Source organism: Molothrus aeneus, chromosome 9 (genome assembly GCF_037042795.1).
Source record: "Molothrus aeneus isolate 106 chromosome 9, BPBGC_Maene_1.0, whole genome shotgun sequence".
Taxonomy (NCBI): domain Eukaryota; kingdom Metazoa; phylum Chordata; class Aves; order Passeriformes; family Icteridae; genus Molothrus; species Molothrus aeneus.
In genome coordinates, this window is record NC_089654.1 from 9,243,189 (window position 1) to 9,268,427 (window position 25,239).

General features: G+C 51.0%; 1 protein-coding gene across 2 annotated transcripts in view; it reads left to right on the forward strand.

Moving 5' to 3' along the window:
* PIK3R3 (phosphoinositide-3-kinase regulatory subunit 3) overlaps nucleotides 1-25,239 on the forward strand; it is a 78,863-nt gene that overhangs the window by 28,278 nt on the left and 25,346 nt on the right. The window contains exon 1 of one of the 2 annotated variants that reach the window (XM_066555213.1): nucleotides 17,848-18,052. The exons of the other annotated variant lie outside the window; for it this stretch is intronic. Within the exon in view, the coding sequence (XP_066411310.1) occupies nucleotides 17,947-18,052 (106 nt within the window). The 5' untranslated portion in view covers nucleotides 17,848-17,946. Of the gene's footprint in view, nucleotides 1-17,847; nucleotides 18,053-25,239 lie in introns of those variants that run through there. 2 annotated transcript variants of the gene reach the window in all.

Sequence of the window (25,239 nt, forward strand, 5' to 3'; positions counted from 1 at the left end):
CCAGCTCCATGCATGGCCAAGCTCCCATTGGCCATGCATGGCTCCAAGCCACTCATGTCCATGCCACATATTGGTGTCCTCTGGCCCCTCCTAACTGCTCTGTGCCAAACAATTCCTGTGTGGTGGATTTGATTTGGTGTCTCTGAGCCTGACACTCAGCTCAGGACCACACTGCCACTGCCCAGGCAGCCTGTGCTGCCCTCAGCATCCAGTGCTTGAAACCACAACCTTATGGTGAGCATCCTCCCTGGAGAGGCCACGCTCTGCAATTAATCCAGGCATGGTTTATGCTAACGACTCTCCCCACTTTAAATTATAAATGGCCCTTGGCATGTGTGCACACAAACACATGTGTGTGTGCAGAGATCCTTTAAGGCCATCATTAGCTGTAATTAGCAGGATCTGTCACTCATCTTTGGCAGTTAACGATGAGCCCTGAGTCAGAGGAATCCAGCGGCAGATAAAATAAACACGATTTCAAACAGTTTGGAAATAACAAGCCCTCATTAATCAGACAAGCCCCAAAGGGAAGTGCTTGGAAAAGTGGCAGCTTCTTTGCCGTTGCTAAGAGTGGGGCTGGGTGGGCTCTAGGACAGCCCCTGTGCTCCCCATACCCCCCTCCAGTGGGAATGGGAGGCAGGGTATTCTCTCTTGGCTGACTTCATTGAGGACTGAAGTGTCAGAGCCAGTCAGTTTGAGCAAAAACCTGAAAACTGGCAAAACCTACCCAAAAGGGCTGCTGCAAGGTCCCTCTCTGGGTGAAAGCAGCTGAGGCACGGCCTGGCCCTGAGGTGCAGGTGGGGGTGATGATGGTGCAGGGCTCAGTTCTGGGCAGAGATGAAGCAGCTCTGGGGCAGCACATCCCACAGCCATCACTCACCCCAAGAGCTTAAAGGCTGTGTGGAGGGAGCATCCCCAGGATCCGGCAGCGCAGGAGAGAGAGGATTTGGGGAAGGGGCTGGTACAAGGGATGTTTCCTAGGGAGCAGGGGGACAAGGGGAGACTTCTAGCTGTCACAGCTGCAGCTAAATAACAGCAAATAGGAGGGGAATGGGACACATGAGGCTGGTTTATATTACAAAGGAGCAGTCCATCATGGGGTATTTAAAATAATCCGCTTAGATGCACAGTAGCAGATTTGGAGCGCTAAGGGAATTGAAGGCGCTGTGGCTTTGCAAGACTGGATCAGATCTAGTTAAGATGCCACTTAGGACAGTACATCCCATCCTGCCTCACTGCCCCAGGGGACAGGCACACAGCATCTGCAGCCCCTGCAAGGCCAGTCCCATTCTGCCAGGGACACACCCAAGGTGACACTGGCCACATCAGGATGGGTGACAATGTCCTGTGGCAGCTCCCTGGGACTGGCAGCAGGTTTGGGCAGCACAGGACATGGTCTGGACTAGGCACAGGACAGGGGATTCCCATTAGGGGCCAATCCTTTAGAGTGGTGGAGGAGGTCCAGGGACACCTTCATGCTGAAGCCAGGTGCCTGGTAGAGAGCTGGGACCAGGGGATGCTCTGAGAGAGCTGCACCCACACTGCCAGGGTGGGAACCTCCTCTAAGAGTACCCATGTGGCATTTCCTGCTCAGCTGGGACTGGGGACAAGGACCTGGTGTGGTAGGCTGGGACCAGGTGCTTCAGGGGAAGAGCTGGGGCTGGGACTGCTCTGCCTCTGCACGGCCTTGCAAATCCCCAGCATGGCCAGTGGCTACAGAAGAGGGTGGCTCCTATTGCCACAAGCTCGGGGGTCCTCTGCTGGGGTCTGGGCTCAGTTTGGGTCTGTGTGGGCAGGAACATGGGCTGTCTGAGCATCCTCACACTGGTCCTCTGAGCCAGCCTGAAAGCTTAGCCCCAGGGAAGCCAGTCTATCCTGAGAGAGGGATTTCATCCCAGAGCTTCATTACAGGCAGACATTCCCCCAGAAGAGTACCCTTCCAAGGGCAGATGGTTTCCACTTTGGCCAGGCTCAAGGGGTCCAGCCTGCAGTGGCCCTGCAGAGCCAGAACAGCCTCTGAGAGCCAAGCAGAGCAGCCAGAAGTGACCCTGTCACAGGACTGGTCCTCACACTGCCCATCCCTTTGCTCCCAGCAAGGGCAGGGCACACATGCCCACAAAATCTGAGGCTGCATGTCAGACCAGGCCACAGGACTGCCTGCACCTCTTCTTGTCCTCACCCTGTGCCCTCTGTCCCCCTCCGACCCCACTACAGGGCTGTGCTCAACACGAGGGCTCACTCTGGCAGGTTTAAACACTGTCCCCAGCTCCCCTAAGCATTAATCCAAGGGAGGATTAAGGTTACCAAGCTCCTGGAGCCACCCAGCTCTCACATCTCCCACAATGGACCCCTCTGTCCTGGCCCCAGAGAGGGCACAGGGCTCTGCTGTCTCCCTGGGACTTGCTGCTGTTCCCCCTGAGCCCCCCGAGCTCTGCTCCATCAGCATCTGGGGTTGTGCAGCACCTGCTCACCTCTGCAAATTGAGGACCAGAGATCACCTCTGGGGCTTTGGGGGCTTCTAAGCCTCTGTGACCAACTTCCCCCTGCACCCTGCAAGGCTTGGGGTGGGTTTTGGGGTGGGCATGAGCTTCTCCCCCCTCATCTCCCATCCCCCAGGTGCTGTGCTCTGGGTCAGCTCTAGGTTCGTGACAACTAGTTTAAATGCATGGAAAATACCTTAATCCTGGTAAGACCCTGATCCCTGCCTGCTCATACTTCCCATGAAAGCCCCCCAGTTCAGCCATAATCCCCTGGAAGAGGTCATCTGTGCACCCTCCATTTGTGGGAGCAAGGGACTCTCTCCAGGGCACCCACAAACTCCTGGAGCTGGCACACAGGGTCCTGGCTAGTACTGCCCAGGGAGTCCTGTCACCTGCAGGGAACAGCAGGGATACAGATGCTTCTGCCACATGGCCAGTGGCTCCTGCCACCCTCTTGTGCCCCCTTAGGGCCACCAGCTCCAGAATTTTTCAGAGAGAATCAAGTAAGTGTAAACTGGTTTTGCACCGTTATGATCATTTTTCATTTCTGCTTTGAGTTGCTATATACTCCATAGTGAGCAGAACTCCCAGCCTCCCAGTCCCTATCCCCTCACAGCTCCTGCCCCATCCCATCCAGAGGGCTCCCCAGGGCATGGGATTGGAGGAACCCCTGGCTTGTGGGGAGAAAGAGGGGTTTGGTTCTGCCCCCAGTCCCATTTCCCCAGCATCAGGAGCTTCTGCTGCCTTTACCTGCCCTGACCTGTGGCCCCACGAGCTGTAATCCCCCTCCTGCTGCACCCGCAGGATCAGAGGCAGCCAGTGTCCAACCCATCCCAGAGAAAGGAGGGCACTGGGGGTTGGTAATAAATCCTAATGATATCCTGGGGAGAAGGGTAGAACAACAGGTTCTCACCACTCCCTTGCGTGGCAATAGGAAAAGTCTGTGTTTGCAGAATTGCCTGTTGTATTTATCAGAAGCAAGGACAATGCTGGGATAGAGGCTGAGCTGAGCTTTTAACCAGCCAGATTACACTTAGCAGGAGCATTTACCTCTGCTTCTAATCCGCCTGCCACAAAGACTTGCTAACTCCTTCCCGGATTTAACTGGAAGGCTTCAAATCTTCCTGCAGAGGAGAGAGTTAAGCCCGAGCTGGTGCTGGAGGGCTGCGAGGGTCAGGGTCAGTGCTCCTCCTTCTCAGGCACATCAGGTTTGGGCCGGACATTTAAGTCCCAGGCTCAGCTTTTTTTCTGGCAACGGGCCCTGCACTCAGGGCAGGCAGGGGATGGGAAGGTGCCAGGAGCCCTTCAGTGCTTGGGAGCTCAAAATCAGAGCCCATGCAGAGAAAAGATTTGGGCATTCTTGAGCAAAAATCACTGCTGCTTAAACACAGAGCAGAGGAAAAAGCTCTGGAGGAGTCATCTGGTTGGAACAGTTCCTTGTTTTTAGCTGGATTTCTTGTAAGAACAGAAAATATCTGTAGCCAGTGCTGGGTGGCTGGGGAAGGTTGGGATGGCTGCTGTAGGATATGGTCATGCTCCCAACACCAAGTGTCACCTGACACATGGCCAGTGTCCCCTGACTCCCCCATCCCACCGTGGAGCAGCCACATTCCCCACTGCCTGCACAGCGCCAGGCCCATTAACCCTCAGGGCCCAGGACACCTATGGCACCAGCCCTGTGGCTCATGCCACAGAGATCTCTGCCAAGCAGAGTCCCTCCCTTGATGGGCACTCTCTTGCAGGATGCTTTGCATCCATACCAGGAAGGAGAGAGACAAAACTCCTTGGCCCTGCAGCACACCCCTACAGCACCCCCAGCACAGTGACCCCAACGCTGCCGGGGCCGTGGTGCCTCAAAAGGGGATTTTGGTGCGACGCTTTGGGGCAAGGGGACAGGGATGTGGCACGTGCTGATGTCACTGCGCTGGCTGGCATTGGGCAGCACACGGCGCTGTAGGGGATCCACCGGCAAAGATGGCCTGACTGGGATAGCGGCCAGGAGAAGGGCTGGAGCTCTGTGCCTGGCTCCACACAGCCTGGCCCGATGGGCTGCCCACCCTCTGTCTCTCCCCACACCCTGGCACTAAGCCTCACATGCCAGGGTCACAGCCTGAGCTGGGAAAGACGCGTGAGCTGAGACAGCAGAGCCAGGGACGAAATCTCCCCTGGCTTCTGGGAAGCCGGCAGTGTCGGAAATTTCCCTCCCAGCACAGCTGCGTGGGAGGGGACGGCGAGTTCCCTCGGCCAGGCCTTGCATGGTGTCCCGCCATCCGGCAGCACCTCTCAGGCTGCAGGCACACGGGGCCAGGGTGACACGATGGCAGCCATCCCGCTGCCACCGCCCCGCCACCGGCTCCCTCACAAAGGCCGGAAGCCGGGTGCAGCCGGGGGGTTTCCCGGCTCGGCCGTGGCCCCAAGTGCCCCAGGGATGAGCTGGCTGCCAGCCAGCGGCACCCAGCCCGGCCTCTGAGTCCCTTTGCGGTGCCGCTCATGGGGGCCCTCTGCGCAGTCAGGAATTCCCTGCGTTCCTCCAGCTGCCCCAGCGCCCCGGCAGGGGAATCATACGGGGGGCTCCATCCACAGCATCACCCTCTCCTTACGCTGGGTGCAGAAAGCACCTGGCAAGAGAAAATCCAGCTCGTGTGTTCCCAAAGGAGGCTCTGGGGCCTGCGGGGCTGAGGGTGCTGTGCCGGGGCAGGGCTGCAGAGCCCCCCTGCTCCCCTCCTCCAGCCTGCTGGGCAAGGGGCCAGCTTGGCTTCCGCAGCCCTTTCTGCAGGCTGGGCTGGTATGTTCACCACAAGCTACGGACGGCCTGGCTGCCGCTTACAGTAAATGTGAGCGAGTTGTTTTGGGCAGTCCCGCAGGCAGCGAACCGGCTGTGTCCTCCCGGCACCGGCGTCTGCCGCAGGCGTCTCCTGCTCCCAGCGCTCCCCTTGGCTTTCCCAGCACTGCCCCGCCAGTGTCACACCCTGGCATCAGCACACAGCCACTGTCCCGGGGCTCCCCCACCTTCCTGGTGACTGGCAGTGTCTGGGGGAGGGGAGAAGCATTGCCATCACCCCCCTGCTTTGGCTCCAGGGCTCCAGGTGCACAGGAAAGCTGGTGAGGAAGGATACTGGGGCACACAAGTGATGCCAGCATAGTCCCACAAACTGCTGCCCAGCCACCTTCTGCTGCTGCTTTCTCCCACCACTGCCCTCTGGCCACCAGTTCCAATCTCCAGCAGAGGGACTGGGGGATTTTTCTGCTTGCTTGGGACAGTGTGAAGCCTTTGTCCCTGTGGTGGCCAGCAGATGAACCTGAAGCACCACTGAAGCATTTTCTTTAGGGCTTAAGTGGGATTTATGGGATGTAGATGCCTGCTCCAGCCCTCTTCACAGATGGGTAACTTCAAGCATTGGGAAACAGCAAGATTTGGTTTAACCAACAGACTTTCCCTGAGCCATCAGGATCATATGTTGCATTTCCTTATCCACAAGTAGTTTCTTCCTACCCCCCTTTTAAGTGAAAATCACTGAGGGGTGCATGTCACCTGAGACTGTAAGGCTTGGGTCTGCAAGGACTGTACCCCAAGTCCAGAGGAAGGTGAGGTACACACTAGCAAAATTTCATTCTATTGAATGACCAAGAAGCAGAAAACAAGCAAGGCACTAAGTCATCCAAGGACAGACCATGTCCCAGGAGCTAAGCCCTGCCACCCCTGACCCACCAGCCTGGGGACACTGCCCCAGAGCAGCTTTTCCAGCTCTGTGGTGCCTCCTGCATTTGGCCCAATCTTTCCCAGCACGGGAAAGGATGCAGAGCAGACACAGGCAAGGGATTTTCCAGGGTGGAAGCTTGCTCTTGGTCTGGTTTTTCAGAAGCAGACTGCAAGCTTGTGAATTGGAGGTATTTGTCAAGTTGGTTCCTGCAGTGGAAATGATCAAATAATTGTTCATACACCCGTCTGGCCCAATGGCTCATGCTCACAGAGCAGAAACTGGCTGTCAGGCTGCAGGACTGTGGTTCCCCCGTGATGCTGTGGCATGTTTGTGAGAGGAAGATGCTGAGGTTGCAGGTGCCTTTCCAAGGCACAGCTATGCCACGCTCCAGGCACGCTGCCAGCCTGTCGCTCGGCCGGATTCGTGCCGCCTTTCTCTTGGAGGGCTGCACTTCACAGCGGGCTTTTCCTGTTCCACTTGCCCAACAGAGTGCTTCCAGCATCTTCTCTACCCCTTGTCCTCTCCTTCCTCTTCTCACCAGTTTGCAGTTCTGACAGCCTGTCCTTGGCTCTCCCCGCTTCCCCATGCTCAAGCAGGCATCCAGAACAAGCTTGCTGCTCTGAGAGTGAGGATGGAGGACATGCATTCCTATGGAAAGTCAGGCTCTCCCAGGAACAGCCTCTCCCAGCCCCTGAAGTGACAGTGACCTGAACATTTCTATTCAGACCAACTATTTTTTCAGGCATTTTTAACCTCCTCTTATGTATTTTTCTTTTTCCTTTGGGGTTGAAATTATTCTAGCTTTGTGCAAAAACCAACTCTGAAGTGCTTGGGGAGTGGAAACCTCCCATTATACTTCTGAAAAATAATATTAATCTTCCCTCTCCTTTTATGAAGAATTCTCTCCCCAGTGGCTCAGGACTGGAGGTAGGCATTTGATGTGGAAATAGCCCTTGCTGGAAGAGCCCTTTGATGTCTGATTTTCACACGGCCAACTCCTAACCAACCATGGGGGGCACAGGGTGCTGGCAGGGTTGGGCTCCAAAGGGTGCCCAGGAAGGACACAGAACAAAGGGGAGGTGCTGCCAGACCCTTATCCTGACTGCCTTGTTTCCCTGAGCAACAGGCAGGTGTTTCCAGGCTTCAAAGACAATAAAACCAGGGGGATTTCCACTTGTGAAAACTGCCCTTGGCCTGATTCAGCTCCAGGACCTAAGGCAGGTGCCCAGCCTGAGCCAGAGTGATCCTTTCACCCAGGGCAAGAAAGACCTGGCATCTCCCATCAGCTAAAGAGAGCAGGCAGGATTGCAAGAAGCAGGATTTGGCCTCAGCTGCAGAAATGCAATGGCAAAGGGAAGGAGAGGACACAGTGTCTGATTCCTGCTGGACTCCCCAAAATTCCTGTGCTGAAACACACCCACTGCAGAGAGATGGGGCCAGGAGGCCGTACCATGAGGATGAGGTGCCTGAGCTTGGTGTGTGGGGAACACCACAGACCTGGGCAGCATCCGCAAGCAACAGCATCCCCACCCTTGCTGCAGGGACACAGGGGACAGTGAAGTGGATTCCCACTTTGGGACTGAGACATTGTCATGAGGTGTCTCTGGTGGCAGGGAGCCAGGTCACACATTTGCTTCTTTCAGTCTGACATAGATCCCAGCTCCTTATTTAGTGGGTTTAGTATCCACCGACTTTGCCACCTGTAGTGCAGCAGCAAGTTTTTCTCCCTTTCCCCTCCCTCTCCTACTGTTTTCACTCATTTAAATCCTCAAAGCACTTCTAAGAGGCCGTTAATCTGGGAGGTATCACCCAAAACAAAGCTCTATTGTGTACACTTGGTCAAAGCAAGATAAGAACCTCCCAGCGACAGGGGAGTAAAGGTGCTTCTTCAGGTGCTGGCAGCTCTCACAGAGTGCAGTGTTTGGGAGGTGTCAGCCCACCAGCCAGGATTTGCATAGGCACAATGCCCCTCTTCACTTTCTGTCACTCTGGAAACTGTTGTATGAAACCTCAGTTCAGTGTTTTGGCCTGGTAACCAGCATCACATGACTTACTTTGTTTCCCCCCTTTTTCTGTTCAGAGACAATATGGATTTTATGCTTTGTCAGCAGAAGGCAGGGCAGAGCTCACCCTTCAGAGCGTCCTGCTCCTGGGAGCTCTGGCAGCTGACGGCTGTGTCTGCTCTGCACAAAGAGCTCATGGCCAGCACATTCATGGCACCAGGAAACAAAAGGTTTTCCACTGAGTTCTCTACTAACCTATGTGTTGTGAGAGACACTTGGCTGCCTTTTTACCCAAAAGCTTTGTCCTTAGTAAAATCTGAAGATGTTGCAAGTTTTGTCTGATCCTTGAGGAACAGATAAACTGCTGGACATCTGGAAATCCTGGACACAAGCACTAACTCAGCCTTAAGGCATATGCTGAGCAAGAGCGGTGATCCCAGAGACACAGCTGAACACGTGCCACACAGTCCCTCTGTGCATGGGCTGTAAAGCTTGTGCTTTCCAAAATCTCGGGATTTGTTGCATGTTTTGAGGATGTCTGTGCAGCATAGGAACTGGTGGGCTCAGGATTCCAGCAAATGGCCCAAAGATTTAGCCGGTGTGCTGGGAAGCTGAACTTCATGCTGCAGTGGCTGATCTGCCAGCCTGTGCCCACCATGTTTTAAACAAAAATCTGCCAATTTTTTTGTGAGAACAAGGTTACAAAAACTAGTCCAACCAGCGTTGCTGCTAAAGTGCTACCTGTTTGTTATGATAATCACAAGTTGTTGAAATTAATGGCTCTTTTTGTATCAGTAAAGGCCCTGGATAGGGCTAAGTTAATGGCTCTTCTCCCCAGATAGCGAGGGGAAGGGACAGAAGTGGGAGGGGGGGCATCAGAAGATGCAAAATAACTTCAGGACCAGCATGCCATGGGAAGTGTCAAACTTACCGAAAAAAACCCTCAAAAACAACGAGCCAATGCAGAATTAAGAAATTAGAGTGATGCCTACACGTGAGGAACAGAATTCTGAGCCTGCAGAGATGCTGAAAACTGTTGTTGCCCTCGCCCTGACCAGAAATCATCTTAAACCCAGAGTAGGAGGTGGAAAAGAACAGAAAGTTGAGATCGGGGACATGGCTCAATAGTGTCGCGAGGGCTGGCCCCCTGATTTTGTTTTTAGTGCTCAAAGCCGCAGATATCCTTTTTCTTTGAGTCCCCCTGAGAGGCGATGGGGACTGCAGACCCGTCGAGCTTCCCGATCTTGAGCAAATCATTTTTGATAAAGGCATTAAAAAGAGAAAAAGCCTCCTACCCTGTTCGTTTCAGCCATGCACTATGACAGTGTAGTTAGGACTTAATGTACGTGAGAAATTTTGGGGTTTGATGGATAAAGTCTTGTCTAGTGGCTCAGAGTAGTGTGCTGGTTTGCAGGTACAAGGGAGGTGTTTTCCTGCATGTTTCTAGAGGATACCTGGATTCCAGAAGGCAGGCATGGCAGCAGAGACACAGAGTGAGCTTCAGAGAACCCAGAATTATTCAACCAAATTGTTTGGAAATCTTCAGCAGGGAAAGAACTTTTATGCAAATGACAGACAAAAAAAGGTCTTAATGAACCTGACCTGCAAGCTGCCTTTGCTCAAACCCTCCCTGCCCATCACCTCGGCTGGGAAAGAAAGGCATTGCATTCACATGCTGGATTTTAAATGCTCACCCTACACCACGTTGTTTGTTTTATTTCTCCACTCAGCATTCAGAGGTTCTTCTTCTTATGCTTATTTACTGTAAAGCAGAGAAAGCCAGGGAAAATGATCTCCAAAGCAAATAGAGCCATGTTTCCATTTGGGAAAACTTAGAGGGAAAGCATGTGTAGCTAAGCAACGATGCATGATGGTAAATGGGTCATTTTCCAAGGCATGAATTGCATGTGGATAACTGCAAGGAAAACAACCCTGGCCAACACACTGCCGACACTTGAGTTCTTGGCCTAAGTGATTAAGAAGAAATGAGAGGACTCTTCAATACCCTCGAGACCCCTGAGAGCTCCCTGGTTTGTTGTGGGAGTTTTTCTCCTGCTTTCCATCTCCACCCAAAGTCTGGGGTGGGAAGTCTCTGTTCCTACAGCTGTGCAGAGCTCCAAGTATGGATGTGCTGCAGTGAGGTTCCCTGGACACAGAGAAATTGATAGGTCAGTTCCATCAAATCCCAGGGAAAGGGATGGGGGCAAAGAACTTGCATGGCAGGACTGGGGACTCAGCCATGAGAAACTTCCTTCTGTTTTGGGCCAGAGGGAAGCCAGCATTCCCTGGTGTATTAGGGCTGAAGGTTGATCTCAGTCTCCGCTGGCATTGCCCAGGGGTGGCTTTGTTCACTTTCCCTCCCTCCAAAACCAGATGATCTCCGCTGCAAGGAAAGGGAGGATGTTCTTACATGTTGTGGACTTATGAGGGTACTGCTACCAGAATAATACTGGCAGAGGGATGGTAAAATCAGTGTTTGGGAGGCCAGGAATGGAAGACTTTGCTGGAAGATAAACAGATGATGCCACACTGGGTTGGGGGCATAATGTCCATGTCACATAGCTGCTGCATCATGGGGGCCATGCTTCGCTCAGCCAAAGGTGAAGGGTTAGGAAACCCTTCAGCTGTGCATCCTAGGGTAGGGAAACAATTGTGTTGGGGGTTTTTTCATAATAATAACAAATCTACAGAGTTTAAGCTTTGCTTTGCGGAAGTGGAAATCCTGTGGGCTTTTCAGAATTGCTCTTACCGGGAATGGTGCCACCTTCAAACCCATGCTGGCAATCCAGCCTGAAGGTCACCAAGTGGGATGGTGACCCAGAGCAGGCCTGAGACCTCGCTTTTCCTAGAGGTGATGCTGATTTCCTCTTCCTGCTGCTTGCATCACTGGCTGGGATCAGAACATACACTGCCATGTTTATTAAAAAGAGTTACTGCAGGAAGGTATTGGGATTATTTCTTTCCTCCACGAATAAAGTTCTACAGTACCTCTTAAAATCAGACCTGAGGAATTTACAGAGTGGTTATTGTACATTCCTTGGGGGAAGGGGTGGGGGGAAATCTAAGCAAGTAGTTCCAGTGCATTAAAGCAATGAGTAGAGGAAGTGAAAAATATTTTAAATTCCTATACAGTGTAACATTTTAAAAGTGTCCTGGCTTAGGACATTAGAATCAGGGAAGGAGCTTTTCTCTCTCTCTTTTATCCCCCCTCTAATTTCTCTGAATTTGTTACAAGTCTCCTTCCATTTTGCTCACCATTTCTAAGCAACAAAATAGAGAGAGGCCTGGAACGATGACAGAGATGCGAAGTGCACAAAGGGACCAGAGTGTGGTCCGATAATTCTGTAATTGGAGCTGCTCGAGGCAAAATTTTTTTCAAGCCAGTGTAAATGGGGATCGCTGAAACCCTTAACAATCGGTCTGTCAGGCTGCTTCTTTAATGGATTGCTCTGTTTAACTCTCTCTGTTTGTCACTGGCAAGATGACAAGAGAAATTAGTGTACTGGAAAATATAAGGTAACTGGCAGTTCCCCAGCCCGGTTCCACAGCCCCGCAGACCCCGGGGTGCTGCAGCGCTGGAGCCCGGCTCACCGGCTGCTCTCCTCCCTCTGTGGAGGAGGAGGAGAAGGAGGGGAGCTTGCAACCTCCTGCCCTTCCTAGGGCTAGGGAGACCTGCAAAAATACCCCGTGGCTCTGGGACTGACCTAGTGAAGAGCATGTAGAGAGCAGCGGTGCCCCCATGGCTGGCTGCACGCCAGGACCGGGGTGGGGAGAGCACCGAAATGTCCTCCCAAGCCGCAAACCTTTCATCAGCTGCTTTGTCGCCTGCTTTTACACCGCGCATACTCTTTTTAAAGCGTTGCGGGTTAATGTCAGTTTTCTGGGAGCAGTCACCATTAGAGAAGATGCTTCCAGCGTGTGTGTGAGTGTGCGTGAGCACATGTGAGTGCGTGCAAGGGTGCACCGCTTTGGAGATGCTCCGACACCTCCATTGTTTGCAGCCAGACCCTGAAACTTGGCAGCAAAGATGCCCCGAGGCTAGAGATGTACCTTTCACTTTTCCCATGAAATTCCATTCTGGTTTGGCTGAGTTATAAAAAAAAAAGTTTGAAAATCACCATTTCCCTTCTGCTGCCTGCATTCCTCAGGAAAACTTTGGCAGCCTGTCAAAACAATAACTGAACGTGAACTTTCTAAAGAGCTGGCCTGGTACTGTCTGCCAAAGCAGCAATTCAGCACAGCTCAGTGCAGCGTGCCCTTTCCCTCACCCTCCCCCCCGTGCCCACCCCCTCATCCATCCCCGGGCACTCTCCAGGTGCAGATGTGTCCACCCCAGACACCCATGTGCAGAGCATGGGGTTGGCATCCACTGTCCAGCTACAAAAGCCACACACACCTCCTGTCCCCTTGCAGGAGAGCAGCTTTCTGCTTCTATCCCAGACCGTTACTCCTGAAATTTTTTGGGCAGAAGCCTCTGGAGCAGTGAGGAAACGCCAGTCCAAGCCTTGCTGAGGAATACCTTAGGTCCAGCTGCAACAACCTACACTGCAGACATTTATTTAAAAGACCTTTTCTTTATTTTTTTTTAAATGTTATTTCCTATGTTAAAAGAATGTTGTTTACAATGCAAAGCCAAGTGCTTTTAAGTTAGGAAATGCCTAATGTATGATTCCTCACAAGCTCAGCTCTATGTGCATGCCTTGTGTTCCGACCTTTATGGACACAAGCCCCTATTTCAAACTCTTTCCTTAGGCAGCGGACAGGGGAGGGAAAAGGGCACAAGCTGCTCTCCCTGCTGTAAATAAGACACTTCCTAACACTGAAGTGTTTCATTTGAATGCTTTTGCAGACCGCATATTATTCTTTAATACAGGTTTTTAATGCAATGTATAATTTTCAAACCAAAGCACCCGACTTCAGCACACTTGCCAGAGTTTTTCCTCACCACAGAAATGTGGCCGCATCTGGGGTGGAGTGAGGCAACTGTTCTGCAGCCTGTTAGGACATAAAATGACTATAAAGCAGAGAGAGGAAGCACAGTCCTTGTTAAAAACACCCATTACATTTCACATGAAGGTTCTGGAGGATGCGGGGAAGCAAACTGCAGCTGCTTCACCCCTGCAGGGATTAATACTCTTAATCTTGCAGCAAAAGCTTTGTGGTCTCTGTGGTACTTTTGGGGCTCAGACTGTACAACTGAAGGGGAAGATGGTGCTTGCACAGTCTCCGTGATTCAGGAAGGCAGGATGAACCTCTGCCATTCCCAAAACCTCTTCTCCTGCCAGCAAGCCCTGGGGTTGGTCTGCAGTGTACTGAGCCACACTGAGACCCAGCAGCAGCATCTGAGCTAAAGCAGACAAACCCTCATGCCTTCCCTCATCTCCTCATCACCAGGAGCTGAGAAACAGGAGAGAGACAGGAAAAATTTTCCTGAGAGGCAGGAAAAATCCGTTAACTAAACCAAACTGCCGTAACTGGTTGTTCTTGTGCTGTTCCTTGCAAGGTGTGGCTGCCCCCGTGGGAAGCTGGCCACCGGTCACAGCACATTATCCAAAAATCCCAGTGTCTGTGCAGCAAAAGGCCAGTAATTTCATGTAGCATCTACTGATGGCCAGGGAGTTGTCCTTGCTGATGTCAACACAGTTTTACCTTCTCCAAGCTCCCCTCCAGCAGGCCCTGAGCTTGTGCTAACAGTGCAGTTAATATCTGGATCTCGGGAGTGTCCAGGAGTCTCCTGCCTGCCCCAAAAGTCTCTGATCATTTTCATGCATTTGGCTGGCAGCACTGTGGATCCAGCCCCCCTCCCTCTTGCAGCCCTCCAACTATAAAAGCCTGTTGTGGCCTACATTCAGCTGTCGGATATCACATTATCATGGCTCGGCAAAGAGGAAACCAGGCAGTTTGGCACAAATGGCTTTTCTGTGTTCAGTCTGTTCCAGTGCAGGTCTGTTCAGCTCCTCCTGAAGCACATGGAAGCGCTCAAAACTTCAATATTTAATCTTGCCTTGAAATGCAAATTGTCAGATCCAAGGAAAGGAAAGTGAGCAAATGCACAGCCGTCGACACGGGATGTCGGGATGCTGGGAAGGCAGCAGGCACTGGGTTCACTTCTTGTCTTTCAGCCCCCTGTCAGTCAGTAGCGTGGGGCACCAGGTCCCCTCCTCCAGCACTTTGACCCCTGCTCAGGCACTGCCAAATCACCATTATTTTGTTTCAGTGTTTGAATGTAGCTTTTCCCATCTTGGGGTGAGGTATTGGGTTTGCATGGCCAGGTTTTGGCAGTGGGAGCACTCCCAGACCTTGAGCATCCCCGAGCCCTCGGTGTGCTCCCGGTTTTGTCTCTGCTCTCTGATGCTCAGACCTTGTGCCTGTGGGAGAGGCACAGGCAGAGGGGGTTTAGCAGTGTGTAAGGCAGCAGATGTGCCTCCCTCTCCCCCCTGGGCACACACATGCACACCATGCTCATCCCTGGGTGCAGGGCAGGCAGTGTGGTAGGAAAGGGAGCACCCCCTATGTGTGTTTTGGGAGCCAAGCAATCTTGGGTATATTATAAGCACAGTTTTGAGAAATAAAAACACATTAATATTCTGTTCTCTCAAGGCATTATCCTACTGTTTACCATTACACACAATCCTCTGCCTTAAATTGCATCTTTGATTAAAGCAGCAATGAGAGAAACCAGTGCTAATAACAAAATGTATTCTGCTTTAAATCACTAAAGTGAAAACATCAATAAGCTGTAACCATCAGTGCCGCCATGAAAATGAAGGCAACCACCATGGGAAACAGCAAGGATGAAATCCACTTTGCCAGCATAAAAGCCAAGTAATTAGGTCTTATGTGGGTGGAACTTATAATGAGGTGCAGGAAGGGGGAAAATGAATTTCAACCTGAGTCTGCCTCCTTCCCCCTCTCTGCCACAGCTGCCAATCTAAGTTTGGGGGCTGCCACAGGGACCACAGCCCCAGTTCTTAGCTCTGCAGGGCCTGCAAAGCAGCATTTACTTCATGCCTGACCCTTGTGGGATGCCCCACACCTTGCCAGTGTGCAGCTGATGGCTTGTGCACAAAGCACGAAGTTAAATTTCACTGGGGGAGCGAGCTGTGCTTCCAAGGAGGGCACTTCCCTTTGAAGAAGCTGGAGCTGGTACATGGTATCAGCTCAATAATTTAATTTAAAAATTAGAAAAAGGAATCATATCTGGTTATCGTGGATTAATCAGAGTTTGTGGATGGGCTTATAAAATTAATTTATGTACAATGAGTGACTTGAATCAAAGCCCTGTGCTCTTCTGCAGCCATCCATCCCTCAAGGAGCTCTTTTCCTGGAGCAGGCTGCTCTAAATTGCTTGCTGTGGAAGTTGTGATACATCAGCAAACTTCAGATCTTCCCTCACACTCTTCAATCGGGTACAGCCTTTCAGTTGTTCTATGTCACAGTCACCCTAAGGTTCAGCAAAGCCAGGAGGGTGCTTTCAGGAGCTGCAACCTAATGCCAGAGCAGGACAAATTATTCGTCACTTGCTCTTCTATGCTTTGAAGTGCAAATAAAGCAGACAACTTCAGTGCTGGGTTTTCCAACCTTCCCCGAGATTTCCACAGTAGATCAAGGTGTTGTCCATCCTTGTGCCTCTGACGCTGGTCAGGAGTCTCGGGAAAGGACTCTTCCTTAATTTCTCAGCAGCAGCCTTTCTCTAAGGATGCTTCGCCGCGCCAAAACCGAGGCTGAGTGCCGAGCTGGCTGCACTCCTGCCTCCCGCCGGTGCCTGCGGGCTGTGGCTGCCCACCGGGATGTGCCTGCCAGGCAGGCTGAGGTTCCGTTTCGGGTGTGTTTGCAGCTCAGACTTATCCCAAACCTGGTGACAGACAGACACCCAGTTTGGTGCCTTTTCCTGTGGTTTTTGGGTTTTTTTGTTTGTTTGTTTGTTTGGGTTTGTTTTTTTTTTCCCCGCTGGTTATGTCGCTCGAAAGCGCGTCGGGTTTTTCTCGCGGGTCGCACTCGCTAGTTACGGTGCCCTCTGAGATGGACAGGTTATTACGTAGATTACGTGGCTCACACAGCAGGGCCCTGCAGAGGAGGGAGGAGAGCCAGTGTTTGTGGCCAGTGCAGCGGCTGAGACTCAGCCAGGACAGGCTCCCGCCGGGGATGTGACCAGCGGCTCTACCTGCACAGGGTCCCCTGTGCGCGGGTCTCCCTCATCCCCACACGGCGGGCGACCCGGGCTGCAGGGTGCCAGGTAGCCCCGGCGCTGCGGCGCACCGGCTCGGGGCGGGGGCAGCCCCGCCGGCGGTGTGGGCAGGAGGAGTTTCCCCATGGCCAGCGCTGGGGCCGGCGGTGTCGGGGAGTTGCCCGGCCGGGTGCGGGGCAGGGATGCGGGGCAGGGATGCGGGGCAGGGATGCGGGGCAGGGATGCGGGGCAGGGATGCGGGGCCGGCTCACCCCGCGCCCCCCGAACCCCGCTCTCGCCTCAGCGCTCGCCTTCCTTTGTCCAGCTTAGTAACCGGCGCTCGCGGCCAATCGCCATCGAGCCGGCCGGCCCCGCCGCGCGCTGATTGGCTGGGCCGCCCGCAGCCCTCTGCCAATCCCGGCGCTCGCTGCTCCCTCAGACAAAGGCAGCAGCTCTGGCAACTGCGCTCCGCTCCCCCCGCCCCCCGCGCGTGCTCCGCGGCAGCGGCCCCTTGGCGGCCGGCCAGCCGGGGGACCTACCACCGCCACTGCGCGCCTCAGCACGGGGGGGCACTGCGAAAAAGCGTCGAGAAAAGTGGCGAAAGCGAGCCGGATAAAGTTAGAAAAGGGGGGAAGCAGACTTTTATTCTATGCTAAGCTTTCTATGTGGGTCTGCCTCGCTGGCGCGAAGAGGCTTCCCCTTTATGTCTTTTTTTTTTTTTTGTCCACCCCTCTCTCTGCCTCATGGAAGCGCCCGCACACACACACCCCCGTTCACCTCCAAGGGGTTAAAGAGCCGGCGCGAAGCCCCGCCCCCCTGGCGCCGGGGGGGCGTGGCCCGGTCCCCGGCAAGAGGCGGGTGGCGGCGGCCGGGCCCCTCAGAGCCGCTTAAAATGTCACCGAGCGCGGCCGCCCCGAGCCCGGCCCCGCCGCCCGCCGCCACCACCACCGCCGCCCGCCGCCCCGCGCCGCCAGCACGGCACGGCGGGCCCCGCCGCGGGCCGCCCGCCCGCCGCTGAGCCCCGCGCAGCCAGCCCCGCCGGCGCGCTCCGCACCGCGGGCACAGCGCCGCCCGCCCCGCTCGGGCTCCGCGCCCGCCCGTATTGTTGCCCGCCGCCGCTGCCTCCTTTCTCGTCCTCCGCCGGCGGAAAGAATTCATCCAGAGACTGAAATAGACCCTTTTTATCCGCTGCTTCCCACCATCCCCCGGCTTTCCTGTGGGGAGCTTGTTTGGCTTGTGTTTTAAAAATACCCCGAAAACGGCGATTTTTAGAAAGAATTCAGGAAAGGGGCTTTTCTGTGGAAAGGTGTCTTTTTTAACAAAAAGAAGCACTCTATATATTATTATATATATTGCTACCTACCTTTAGTTCCTGTAGGGCAGCTGCTGAGGTGACTTGTGTGGAGGCTTTTTTTTAAGTTTAATTTTGCGATTTTTAAATTTTTTTAGAAGTGTTATTTTGCGGCGAGGTGAATTCTTCTCGCCTTTTTTTTTCTTTTTTTTTTTATCCCTCCCATTTTTCTTTTCCACCTCTCGATTAAAAGCCGAGCTATCCAACCTCTTATTTCTAACCCTGCCGGGACTTGGCTGTCGCGATGTACAACACGTTGTGGGATATGGACCGCGATGACACGGACTGGAGGGAAGTGATGATGCCCTATTCCACTGAGCTGATATTTTACATTGAAATGGACCCTCCAGGTAGGGAGCCGAAGCCTGCGAGCTGGCCCCGCACCCCTAGCAGCGGGTCGGGGACTGCCGTCCATCCCTGCCCTCCCTCCTCCTGCAGACTTTTCCCTTTTAAAATAAAAGGAGAGGGGGGAGGGGGGGGCTGAAAATTAATATCTGTAGTTAAACTTTGTGTAAACTTCCCAGGGACTTGAGCTTGCTGTCTCCTGGGCAAAAGTATTTTAATACTGGGGGGTTTTTTTGTGGGGGAGGTGGGAGGGAAGAGCAATTTATGGTCCCTTTTGGGAGATGGAAGAAGGCAGGAGGAGGGGAGCTGCTTGCAGCCCCTCTCCCGTGTCTCCTTTTTTGAAAACCTTTATTGAAAAGCGTATATTTCGGCTGTATTCGCTCCTAGAGGAGCGCTTTTATTATCCTCTTCACCTGTGTGCCTTAATGTGCCTGTAACACTTTGATGGTGGTGATTTACCCACCTCCATTCAGTTCCAGTTTAATCGCTTTTACAGTCTCCAAGACCCTTTTCTCCCCAGCTCTCTTCCAGCAGTGACAGATGAGGTGTGTGCTGTCGCTGGGTTTTGGTGATGGGGGATAATACTTGGGAACGGACTGGAATCCATCCCTGGAGGCACAGTTACTTTGATAACACTTAATAACCTTGTTCAAAAGGATTTGATTCACTTTTTATTCCCTCCCCCCTCCATGGATTGCTAGTGCTGAAAATGGGGAAATGCATTATCCCTTGCTTGCCTGAAGTTTTTAGATGGGGCAGAAAGTTTCTTTTGTGTCTGAAGAGGGAGGGAAGGCTTGTGAGGAGGAGAGGTTGAGTCTTTCTTTGGTAAATGAATAAAAGTAAGCATAAATGGGTACTGGTGAAACTGTATCTATACCTGTAAGAGTCAAACAGGCTGAAGCAGTAAGGTAAATGAAGGGCCTTTATCTTCTCAGGTCTCTGATCTATACAGCCAGAAGGTACAGTAAAAAATCCACCAAAAGTCTTAGCCTGCAGAGAAATTGATAGCAAATAAGCAATTCCAAGTGCTGTCTTTTATGGGGCACGTACTTTCAGAATGTGCTTTTCAACCTGTGCCTGAATTGTGGCATGTATCTGCAAGTGTGGTTTATTCTCTTTGTTTCAGCACAGTGAGCTGTATTTTTCTCTCTGGAGGTATGTGGTACTTTAATTAAAACAGGAGGAGGTGATCATCCTCAGATTTTTGGACCTCAAGGACCTGTACTTCTTCTTTTGGTAATTCTGACGCTTTAAAAATTGGACAGATCTCTCATACACACAGCACTGGCCACTACTCATTAAATTCTTGCATAGCTGACACTATCTATTTTTAGATGTTACTCCTGAAAGCCTGAAGTTCAGTCAAATCACTTTGTTTCTGTGAATTTTAAAGGGTATCTTTCTTGTAAATGCTTTTGATTTTTAACTATTCACGAGGCAAGTATTTGTGTGTGCTTGTATCAAATGAACAAAAACCCAAGTCCCATTGTAGGTGACTTAAAGCAATTAGTGTGGGGCTTTTATTAAAAAAAAATAAAGCCCCTTGAATGGCATAGTACAAGGAGGCTGCTAAAAAGGGCTGGACAAAATGAACTGGTTAGAAAACAACTTTCCGGTGTTTCTGCGAGAATTTGGCCATGCAAAATTCTCACAGAGCCTTTCAAAGTTTACATTACGAAGCAGCTCTTCTATCATTAATAATGCCAATGCTTCCATCACTGGAGCCTTCTTGTCAGGGATCAAGGATCTGCACAGTCCAAACACCCGTTAGCAAAAGGACTTCATGTTACAGGCTGATCCCTGAAGTGTTCAGTAACTTTATCTTTCATATTTTTAAACTGGACGAGGCAGAGCTGGAAATGATGCATGGGATAATCCCCATGTGTATGTCCTGATTTCGTGGAACTGCAACTTTTAAATTGCAGGGGGAGGGAGGGAGAGTGTGGCAGAGGAGGGTTCTGCTTTCTCCCTGTCCAGAGGCAGGGTGGGAAGGCATTTTCTGGCCTAGGATGATAGGTCGTCCCTAAGGGGAGTGTGGAGGAATTTATTTGGAAGGCTTAAACACTCGGCGTGCCTTGGGATAAAGTCACCGCCTTTGCACTCGGTAACAACCACAGCTCCACTTGGCCCGCTTCCAACAAAAATTTGTGAAGGTTTTTCGGTGCAGCGTTCCCGGCGCGGTGGCCGGAGCTCCTGGGAGGATGAGTGGTGGCAGCGCTGCCCCGGGAGCGGCGGTGTGGGGCATCCCCCCCCGAGAGCAGGGGTGTGCAGCGGCATCCCCCCCCGAGAGCAGGGGTGTGCAGCAGCATCACCCCCAGAGCAGGGGTGTGCAGCAGCAGCACCCCCAGAGCAGGGGTGTGCAGCAGCAGCACCCCCAGAGCAGGGGTGTGCAGCAGCAGCACCCCCCGAGAGCAGGGGTGTGCAGCAGCAGCATCCCCAGAGCAGGGGTGTGCAGCAGTAGCCCCCCGAGAGCAGGGGTGTGCAGCAGCAGCACCCCCCGAGAGCAGGGGTGTGCAGCAGCATCCCCAGAGAGCAGGGGTGTGCAGCAGCATCCCCCCCCGAGAGCAGGGGTGTGCAGCAGCAGCACCCCCCGAGAGCAGGGGTGTGCAGCAGCAGCACCCCCCGAGAGCAGGGGTGTGCAGCAGCACCAGCCCCAGAGCAGGGGTGTGCAGCAGCACCAGCCCCAGAGCAGGGGTGTGCAGCAGCACCCCCAGAGCAGGGGTGTGCAGCAGCATCACCCCCAGAGCAGGGGTGTGCAGCAGCAGCCCCCCGAGAGCAGGGGTGTGCAGCAGCAGCAGCCCCAGAGCAGGGGTGTGCAGCAGCAGCATCCCCAGAGCAGGGGTGTGCAGCATCACCCCCAGAGCAGGGGTGTGCAGCCCCCCGGGAGCAGCGGTGTTCGGCCCCGCTGCCTCGGCCGGAGCCGGAGCGCTCCTTTGTTCCCACAAGTTGAGCCGAGACATCCCCGGTTGTGTTTTGTGCCGCAGCACCGGGCACTGGCGGATCCCGGGAGCCGAGTGTCTGTGCTCACGCATGACTGCCCCTGATTACATTTTACTGCGTCTAAACTTGAGGCAGAAGACAAAAGCAAGGTGAACATAATGTGCGGTGTCACCCGTAACCTCCGAGCCGAGGGTGGGGATACTGTTTCTCGTTAAGGGCCGGTAGACCTTTAATTTATCTTGGCAGGCCGTCTTAATACCCACCTTAGCCTTGCCCAATAATAATGCAGAAATAAAATCTGGTGATGGCAGGCAGCCTGCAGCGCAGCCGGAGCTTCTGTCAGGCCTCAGTGCACCTGCACCAGCTTATCAGTGTGCTTGTGTTTGCTGTTCGGGCTGTAGGTGTAAATGGATGTTCAGAGCAGTCCTGGAGCCTCTCTGCTACAAGGTTTGCTCTAAAGTTCAGAAATAAAAGTAATGACTCCCGTCTCTCACTTTTTTCTCAACTCGAGCAGAGGCAGTCAGGTAACAAGGAACTGCAACCTTTCTGCTAGGCTTTAATCCATCCTAAACATAGGAGTTGGGACAGTTTTCCCAAACAGAGAGGTGTAACTAGGGATGCATCTCTGCCAGCCTCACAAAGCATAATTTAGAGCAGTACAACTAACACAGGCACCACAGTGGTGACAACCAGAAGGGTGACTCCTGTTACCTCATGCTTTTTCCTCTTGCTTACACTTTATTTTGCATTTTTACATGCATCACTGGCATGAGGGAAGATCTCTTTATGGCACATAATACTACATGCAACCAGAAACTTTCAGTATCTAGACACAAATGGGGCCATCACTTGCATATAGCTAACATAACAGCTTCTCAACTTTCCAATGATAGATTAAGTTAGAGTATTGTGGCTGTAGCTGCATCATGTGCTGGCTCTGGCATTAGGAAACTGTCAGGGATTCACTCATATGTTTGTTGTTGCTGTGGGTCTTGCTATGTGAAAAGACAAGAAAATAGGTTCTGGGTTGAATTTAGTTTATTTGACTACATGGTTCAGGTCTGCAAAAAGTTGTTACTGCCAGAAGTTTTTGAACAGAGGATGTCAAATTGACTGCAAAAGTTACCAGAGTATCTAAAGCACAGTTACCTATGTATTGCCTCACTTCGACTTAGAAGGGCTAAGTAAAGTCTTTCCCTCTGTAGATCTGGGATACATTATCAGTTGTGTTGGTGATAAAATGTGTAATCACTGAATACATTTTGTCACAGTTGGATGAAAATCAGTAAGAGTGGTCTGCTGGGATTTCTGATACAGATGTCAGCAAAGATATTTGGCTCAACTACAAATTAGAGGTTAGTTTCCTTTGTGTGGGTTATGAAGAAAACCACAAGTTTAAGGCAGGCTTCCTAATGCAGAATGGGCTCTGTCTATGAACAGATAGTACAATAGCTCTTTGACCTCAAGCTATATGGAAGCTACCTGTTTGAACCCTGAAATATGACTAACTACATTTATAACTTGATCCAGCTGTCTTTTTCAAGAGCAGTACTTTGCCTTGCCTCATATGCTGTAACAATGCTATTGCTACAACATCTTTCAATATTTAAACAGGGGGAGCAATAATTTGTGGGCTACGTAGTTTAGGCAGCACTGCCAGTGTATGAATAAGATAAGTATTCCAAGTATTCAAGGGAAACACTATATTTATTCATTATAGTTTCTATTCTCATGTATAATTTGACAACCCTTATTTTAGGGGAGCGATACTGTAATTGTAATTTGGAAAACACAGGGTTCTGAGCTCGAGGGCAGTGTTTACTGGGATACCAGGTGTGCTGTATCATTCTCAGTGTTACAGTGGAAACTGAGGGCTTCTCAAACTGGGTTTGTGGTACACAGTAGCCAGATGTAGGTGAACACTCCCTGTCTATGCCTGACTAGTTTTCCAATGGGAGAACAGATGCAAATTTGAATAGCATTGATAGTGTTGTCCTTCAGCTTATCTGGCTCCAGAAGCTTATCAAAGAAAAGTTCTGTTCTTGCACATCTTAAAAAAAATAGTCCTACTAGTGCATGTATTCAAAACAACAGCACTGTAGCTTCAACTGTCTTTTTTTGCAAATTTAAGTCTTGCTGGAAATTGTATTTCAAAAAAAGTAGATGTTTGGGATTGAGAGTTTCCCTGTTACAGAAGGGAAGTTTGTGCAGGCTGATTTGGGGTAGAGCAGGGAGTAAATAAAGGCTCAGTCACTGTATTCTGCATATCTGGGAAAATTGTTTTGAGTCTCAGCTTCTATGAGGGCAGTGGTGTGAAATGCTTCTATTCTGTTCTTGTTTCACCTAGAGTTCTCTACTGGTCTTTTTATTTAATGACTTCTGTAACCATTCTTTTATTTCTGATTGCATTTTTAGGCTTGCTTTTGCATTCCTTGCATTTAATTTTCTTTTTGATGGCTCTAACTGTTAAAGAATATCACTCATCAGCTTTCAATTAAATACACGACCACAAAAAATAGCATCATTAATAGAAAGTGAAATGCTGTTCTGCTTGAGATGAGAGAGCCTGCCTTAAAAGGCTGACATTTGTGTTTATTACTAGGTTTTCATTTTGTGTAGAAATAGCTGGGGAGGCAGAACTTGCTAAAAGGAGTTTTTCAGCTCTGTGTTCTTAAAGCTACAGGTTTATGCAAACTAAAACACGAGGGAACATTCTGAGAAGAAACGAAGCTCTTCAACATGTGTTTTTGCAGCAAATGTCATTTCTGCAATTGTTGTTCCAAGCAGTTTTGTGTATTGCATGATTCCTGTACCTGACAGGAGTTAATCACGGTGCTCCTTCTGTATCACATGTTTAAAAGGAGAAGACTCTTCCTGGAGTTTTCTGTGGGGCTGTTGCTTTCCCAACCAGCAGAGCTGTCTTCTGTCTTTGCCATTGCCTGCATGATTATCTTTTTCCAGACTGAAGCTGTTTGCGCTTATCTTTGCTCTACAGCTTGGGAAAACAGAGGCATAGCTGGTCATACACATCTGCACCCAGGACTGAACACAGTTGGGTGCCTTACATCACCTCATGTTGGTTGTTTAGTGAGTCACTTTTTGGGCAGAGAGCTAGAGAAGAATAAAGAATACTTTTATCAGCATGCCCTGTGTGTTTTAAAGCTTAGGCTTTATTATTATTTTAGAAAGACTGTTAACTGTGTTGAAACAGTTTGCTGTGAAGCTTCAGTCCCATTAAAGCAATAGGTGTGTTCTAGCTGGATTTTTTGGAAAACTCATTTTTGTAAAGTAGGTTGCTGAGTAATGCTTAAGGAACAATCTCTGCTCATGTACTAAGTGCCCCTATGGAAATGAGTCAGATTGTCTTTTTTTCTTCTGCTTTTTATCTCATTTCTTCTGACAGGTTAAAGTCTGCACAGTAGCTAAGTAAGCAAGAATTTGATTCTCCATATAATATAAGCTATAGCAATGAGCTGGTGCTGGGTCCCCAAACAGTGTGAGGGGATGTAACTTCTTTAGAAGATATTTTCATTGCCCTTCATGTTTGATGTGTCCTCCACTCAACAGACAAAGATTCTGCAATGTTCCAGTGAATATATTCCAGTATCTTAAGTTTTTCTAGTTCTGAAGAAAAGTGCCTGTATACAGGGAGCTTTACAAAGATTCATACAGTACCAAAAAAAAAAAAAAAAGGCAAAGTGCAGGTGGTGCCTCTTGTAGCCCTTTCCAAAAAGGACTCCAGCTGCCCTGTTGCACACCAACCAGCTGCCTGGTGAATCCTGATGCCGAAGCACAATGAGCTCTGAAGCTTTCCTGTGGCTGAACAGGATCCAGGATCTTCCCTGGCTTTGAGTGCAGCAGCACACTCAAGATGGATGCCTTCCATCCCGAGCACTTTGAAAAAGGAGATGAAATACTTCAGCTGCTTCAGCCTGTGACTGCTTCCAGCATTCATCCAGACTCTTCCAGTTTTTGTGATTTTACTGGTAGCTCATAGGAATGTTACTTCTAAAAGCAGATATTCCTGAAGACGACCAATAGTTACCTAGAAATGGCTTAAAAAGATCACATTTCTCTGCACAAAAATTGGTGAGTTTGGAAGAATTATAAAAATACCAATCCACTCCTTAATATTGTTTGTTCCTTTGCTACAGAATAACTTGACTTTTGGTTCAGTGTCATTTTGTGACTCTTGTGCTTCAGGTCAGTTTTCTCCTTCCAAACATAATCCTTTCCTTTTGTTAACTACTGC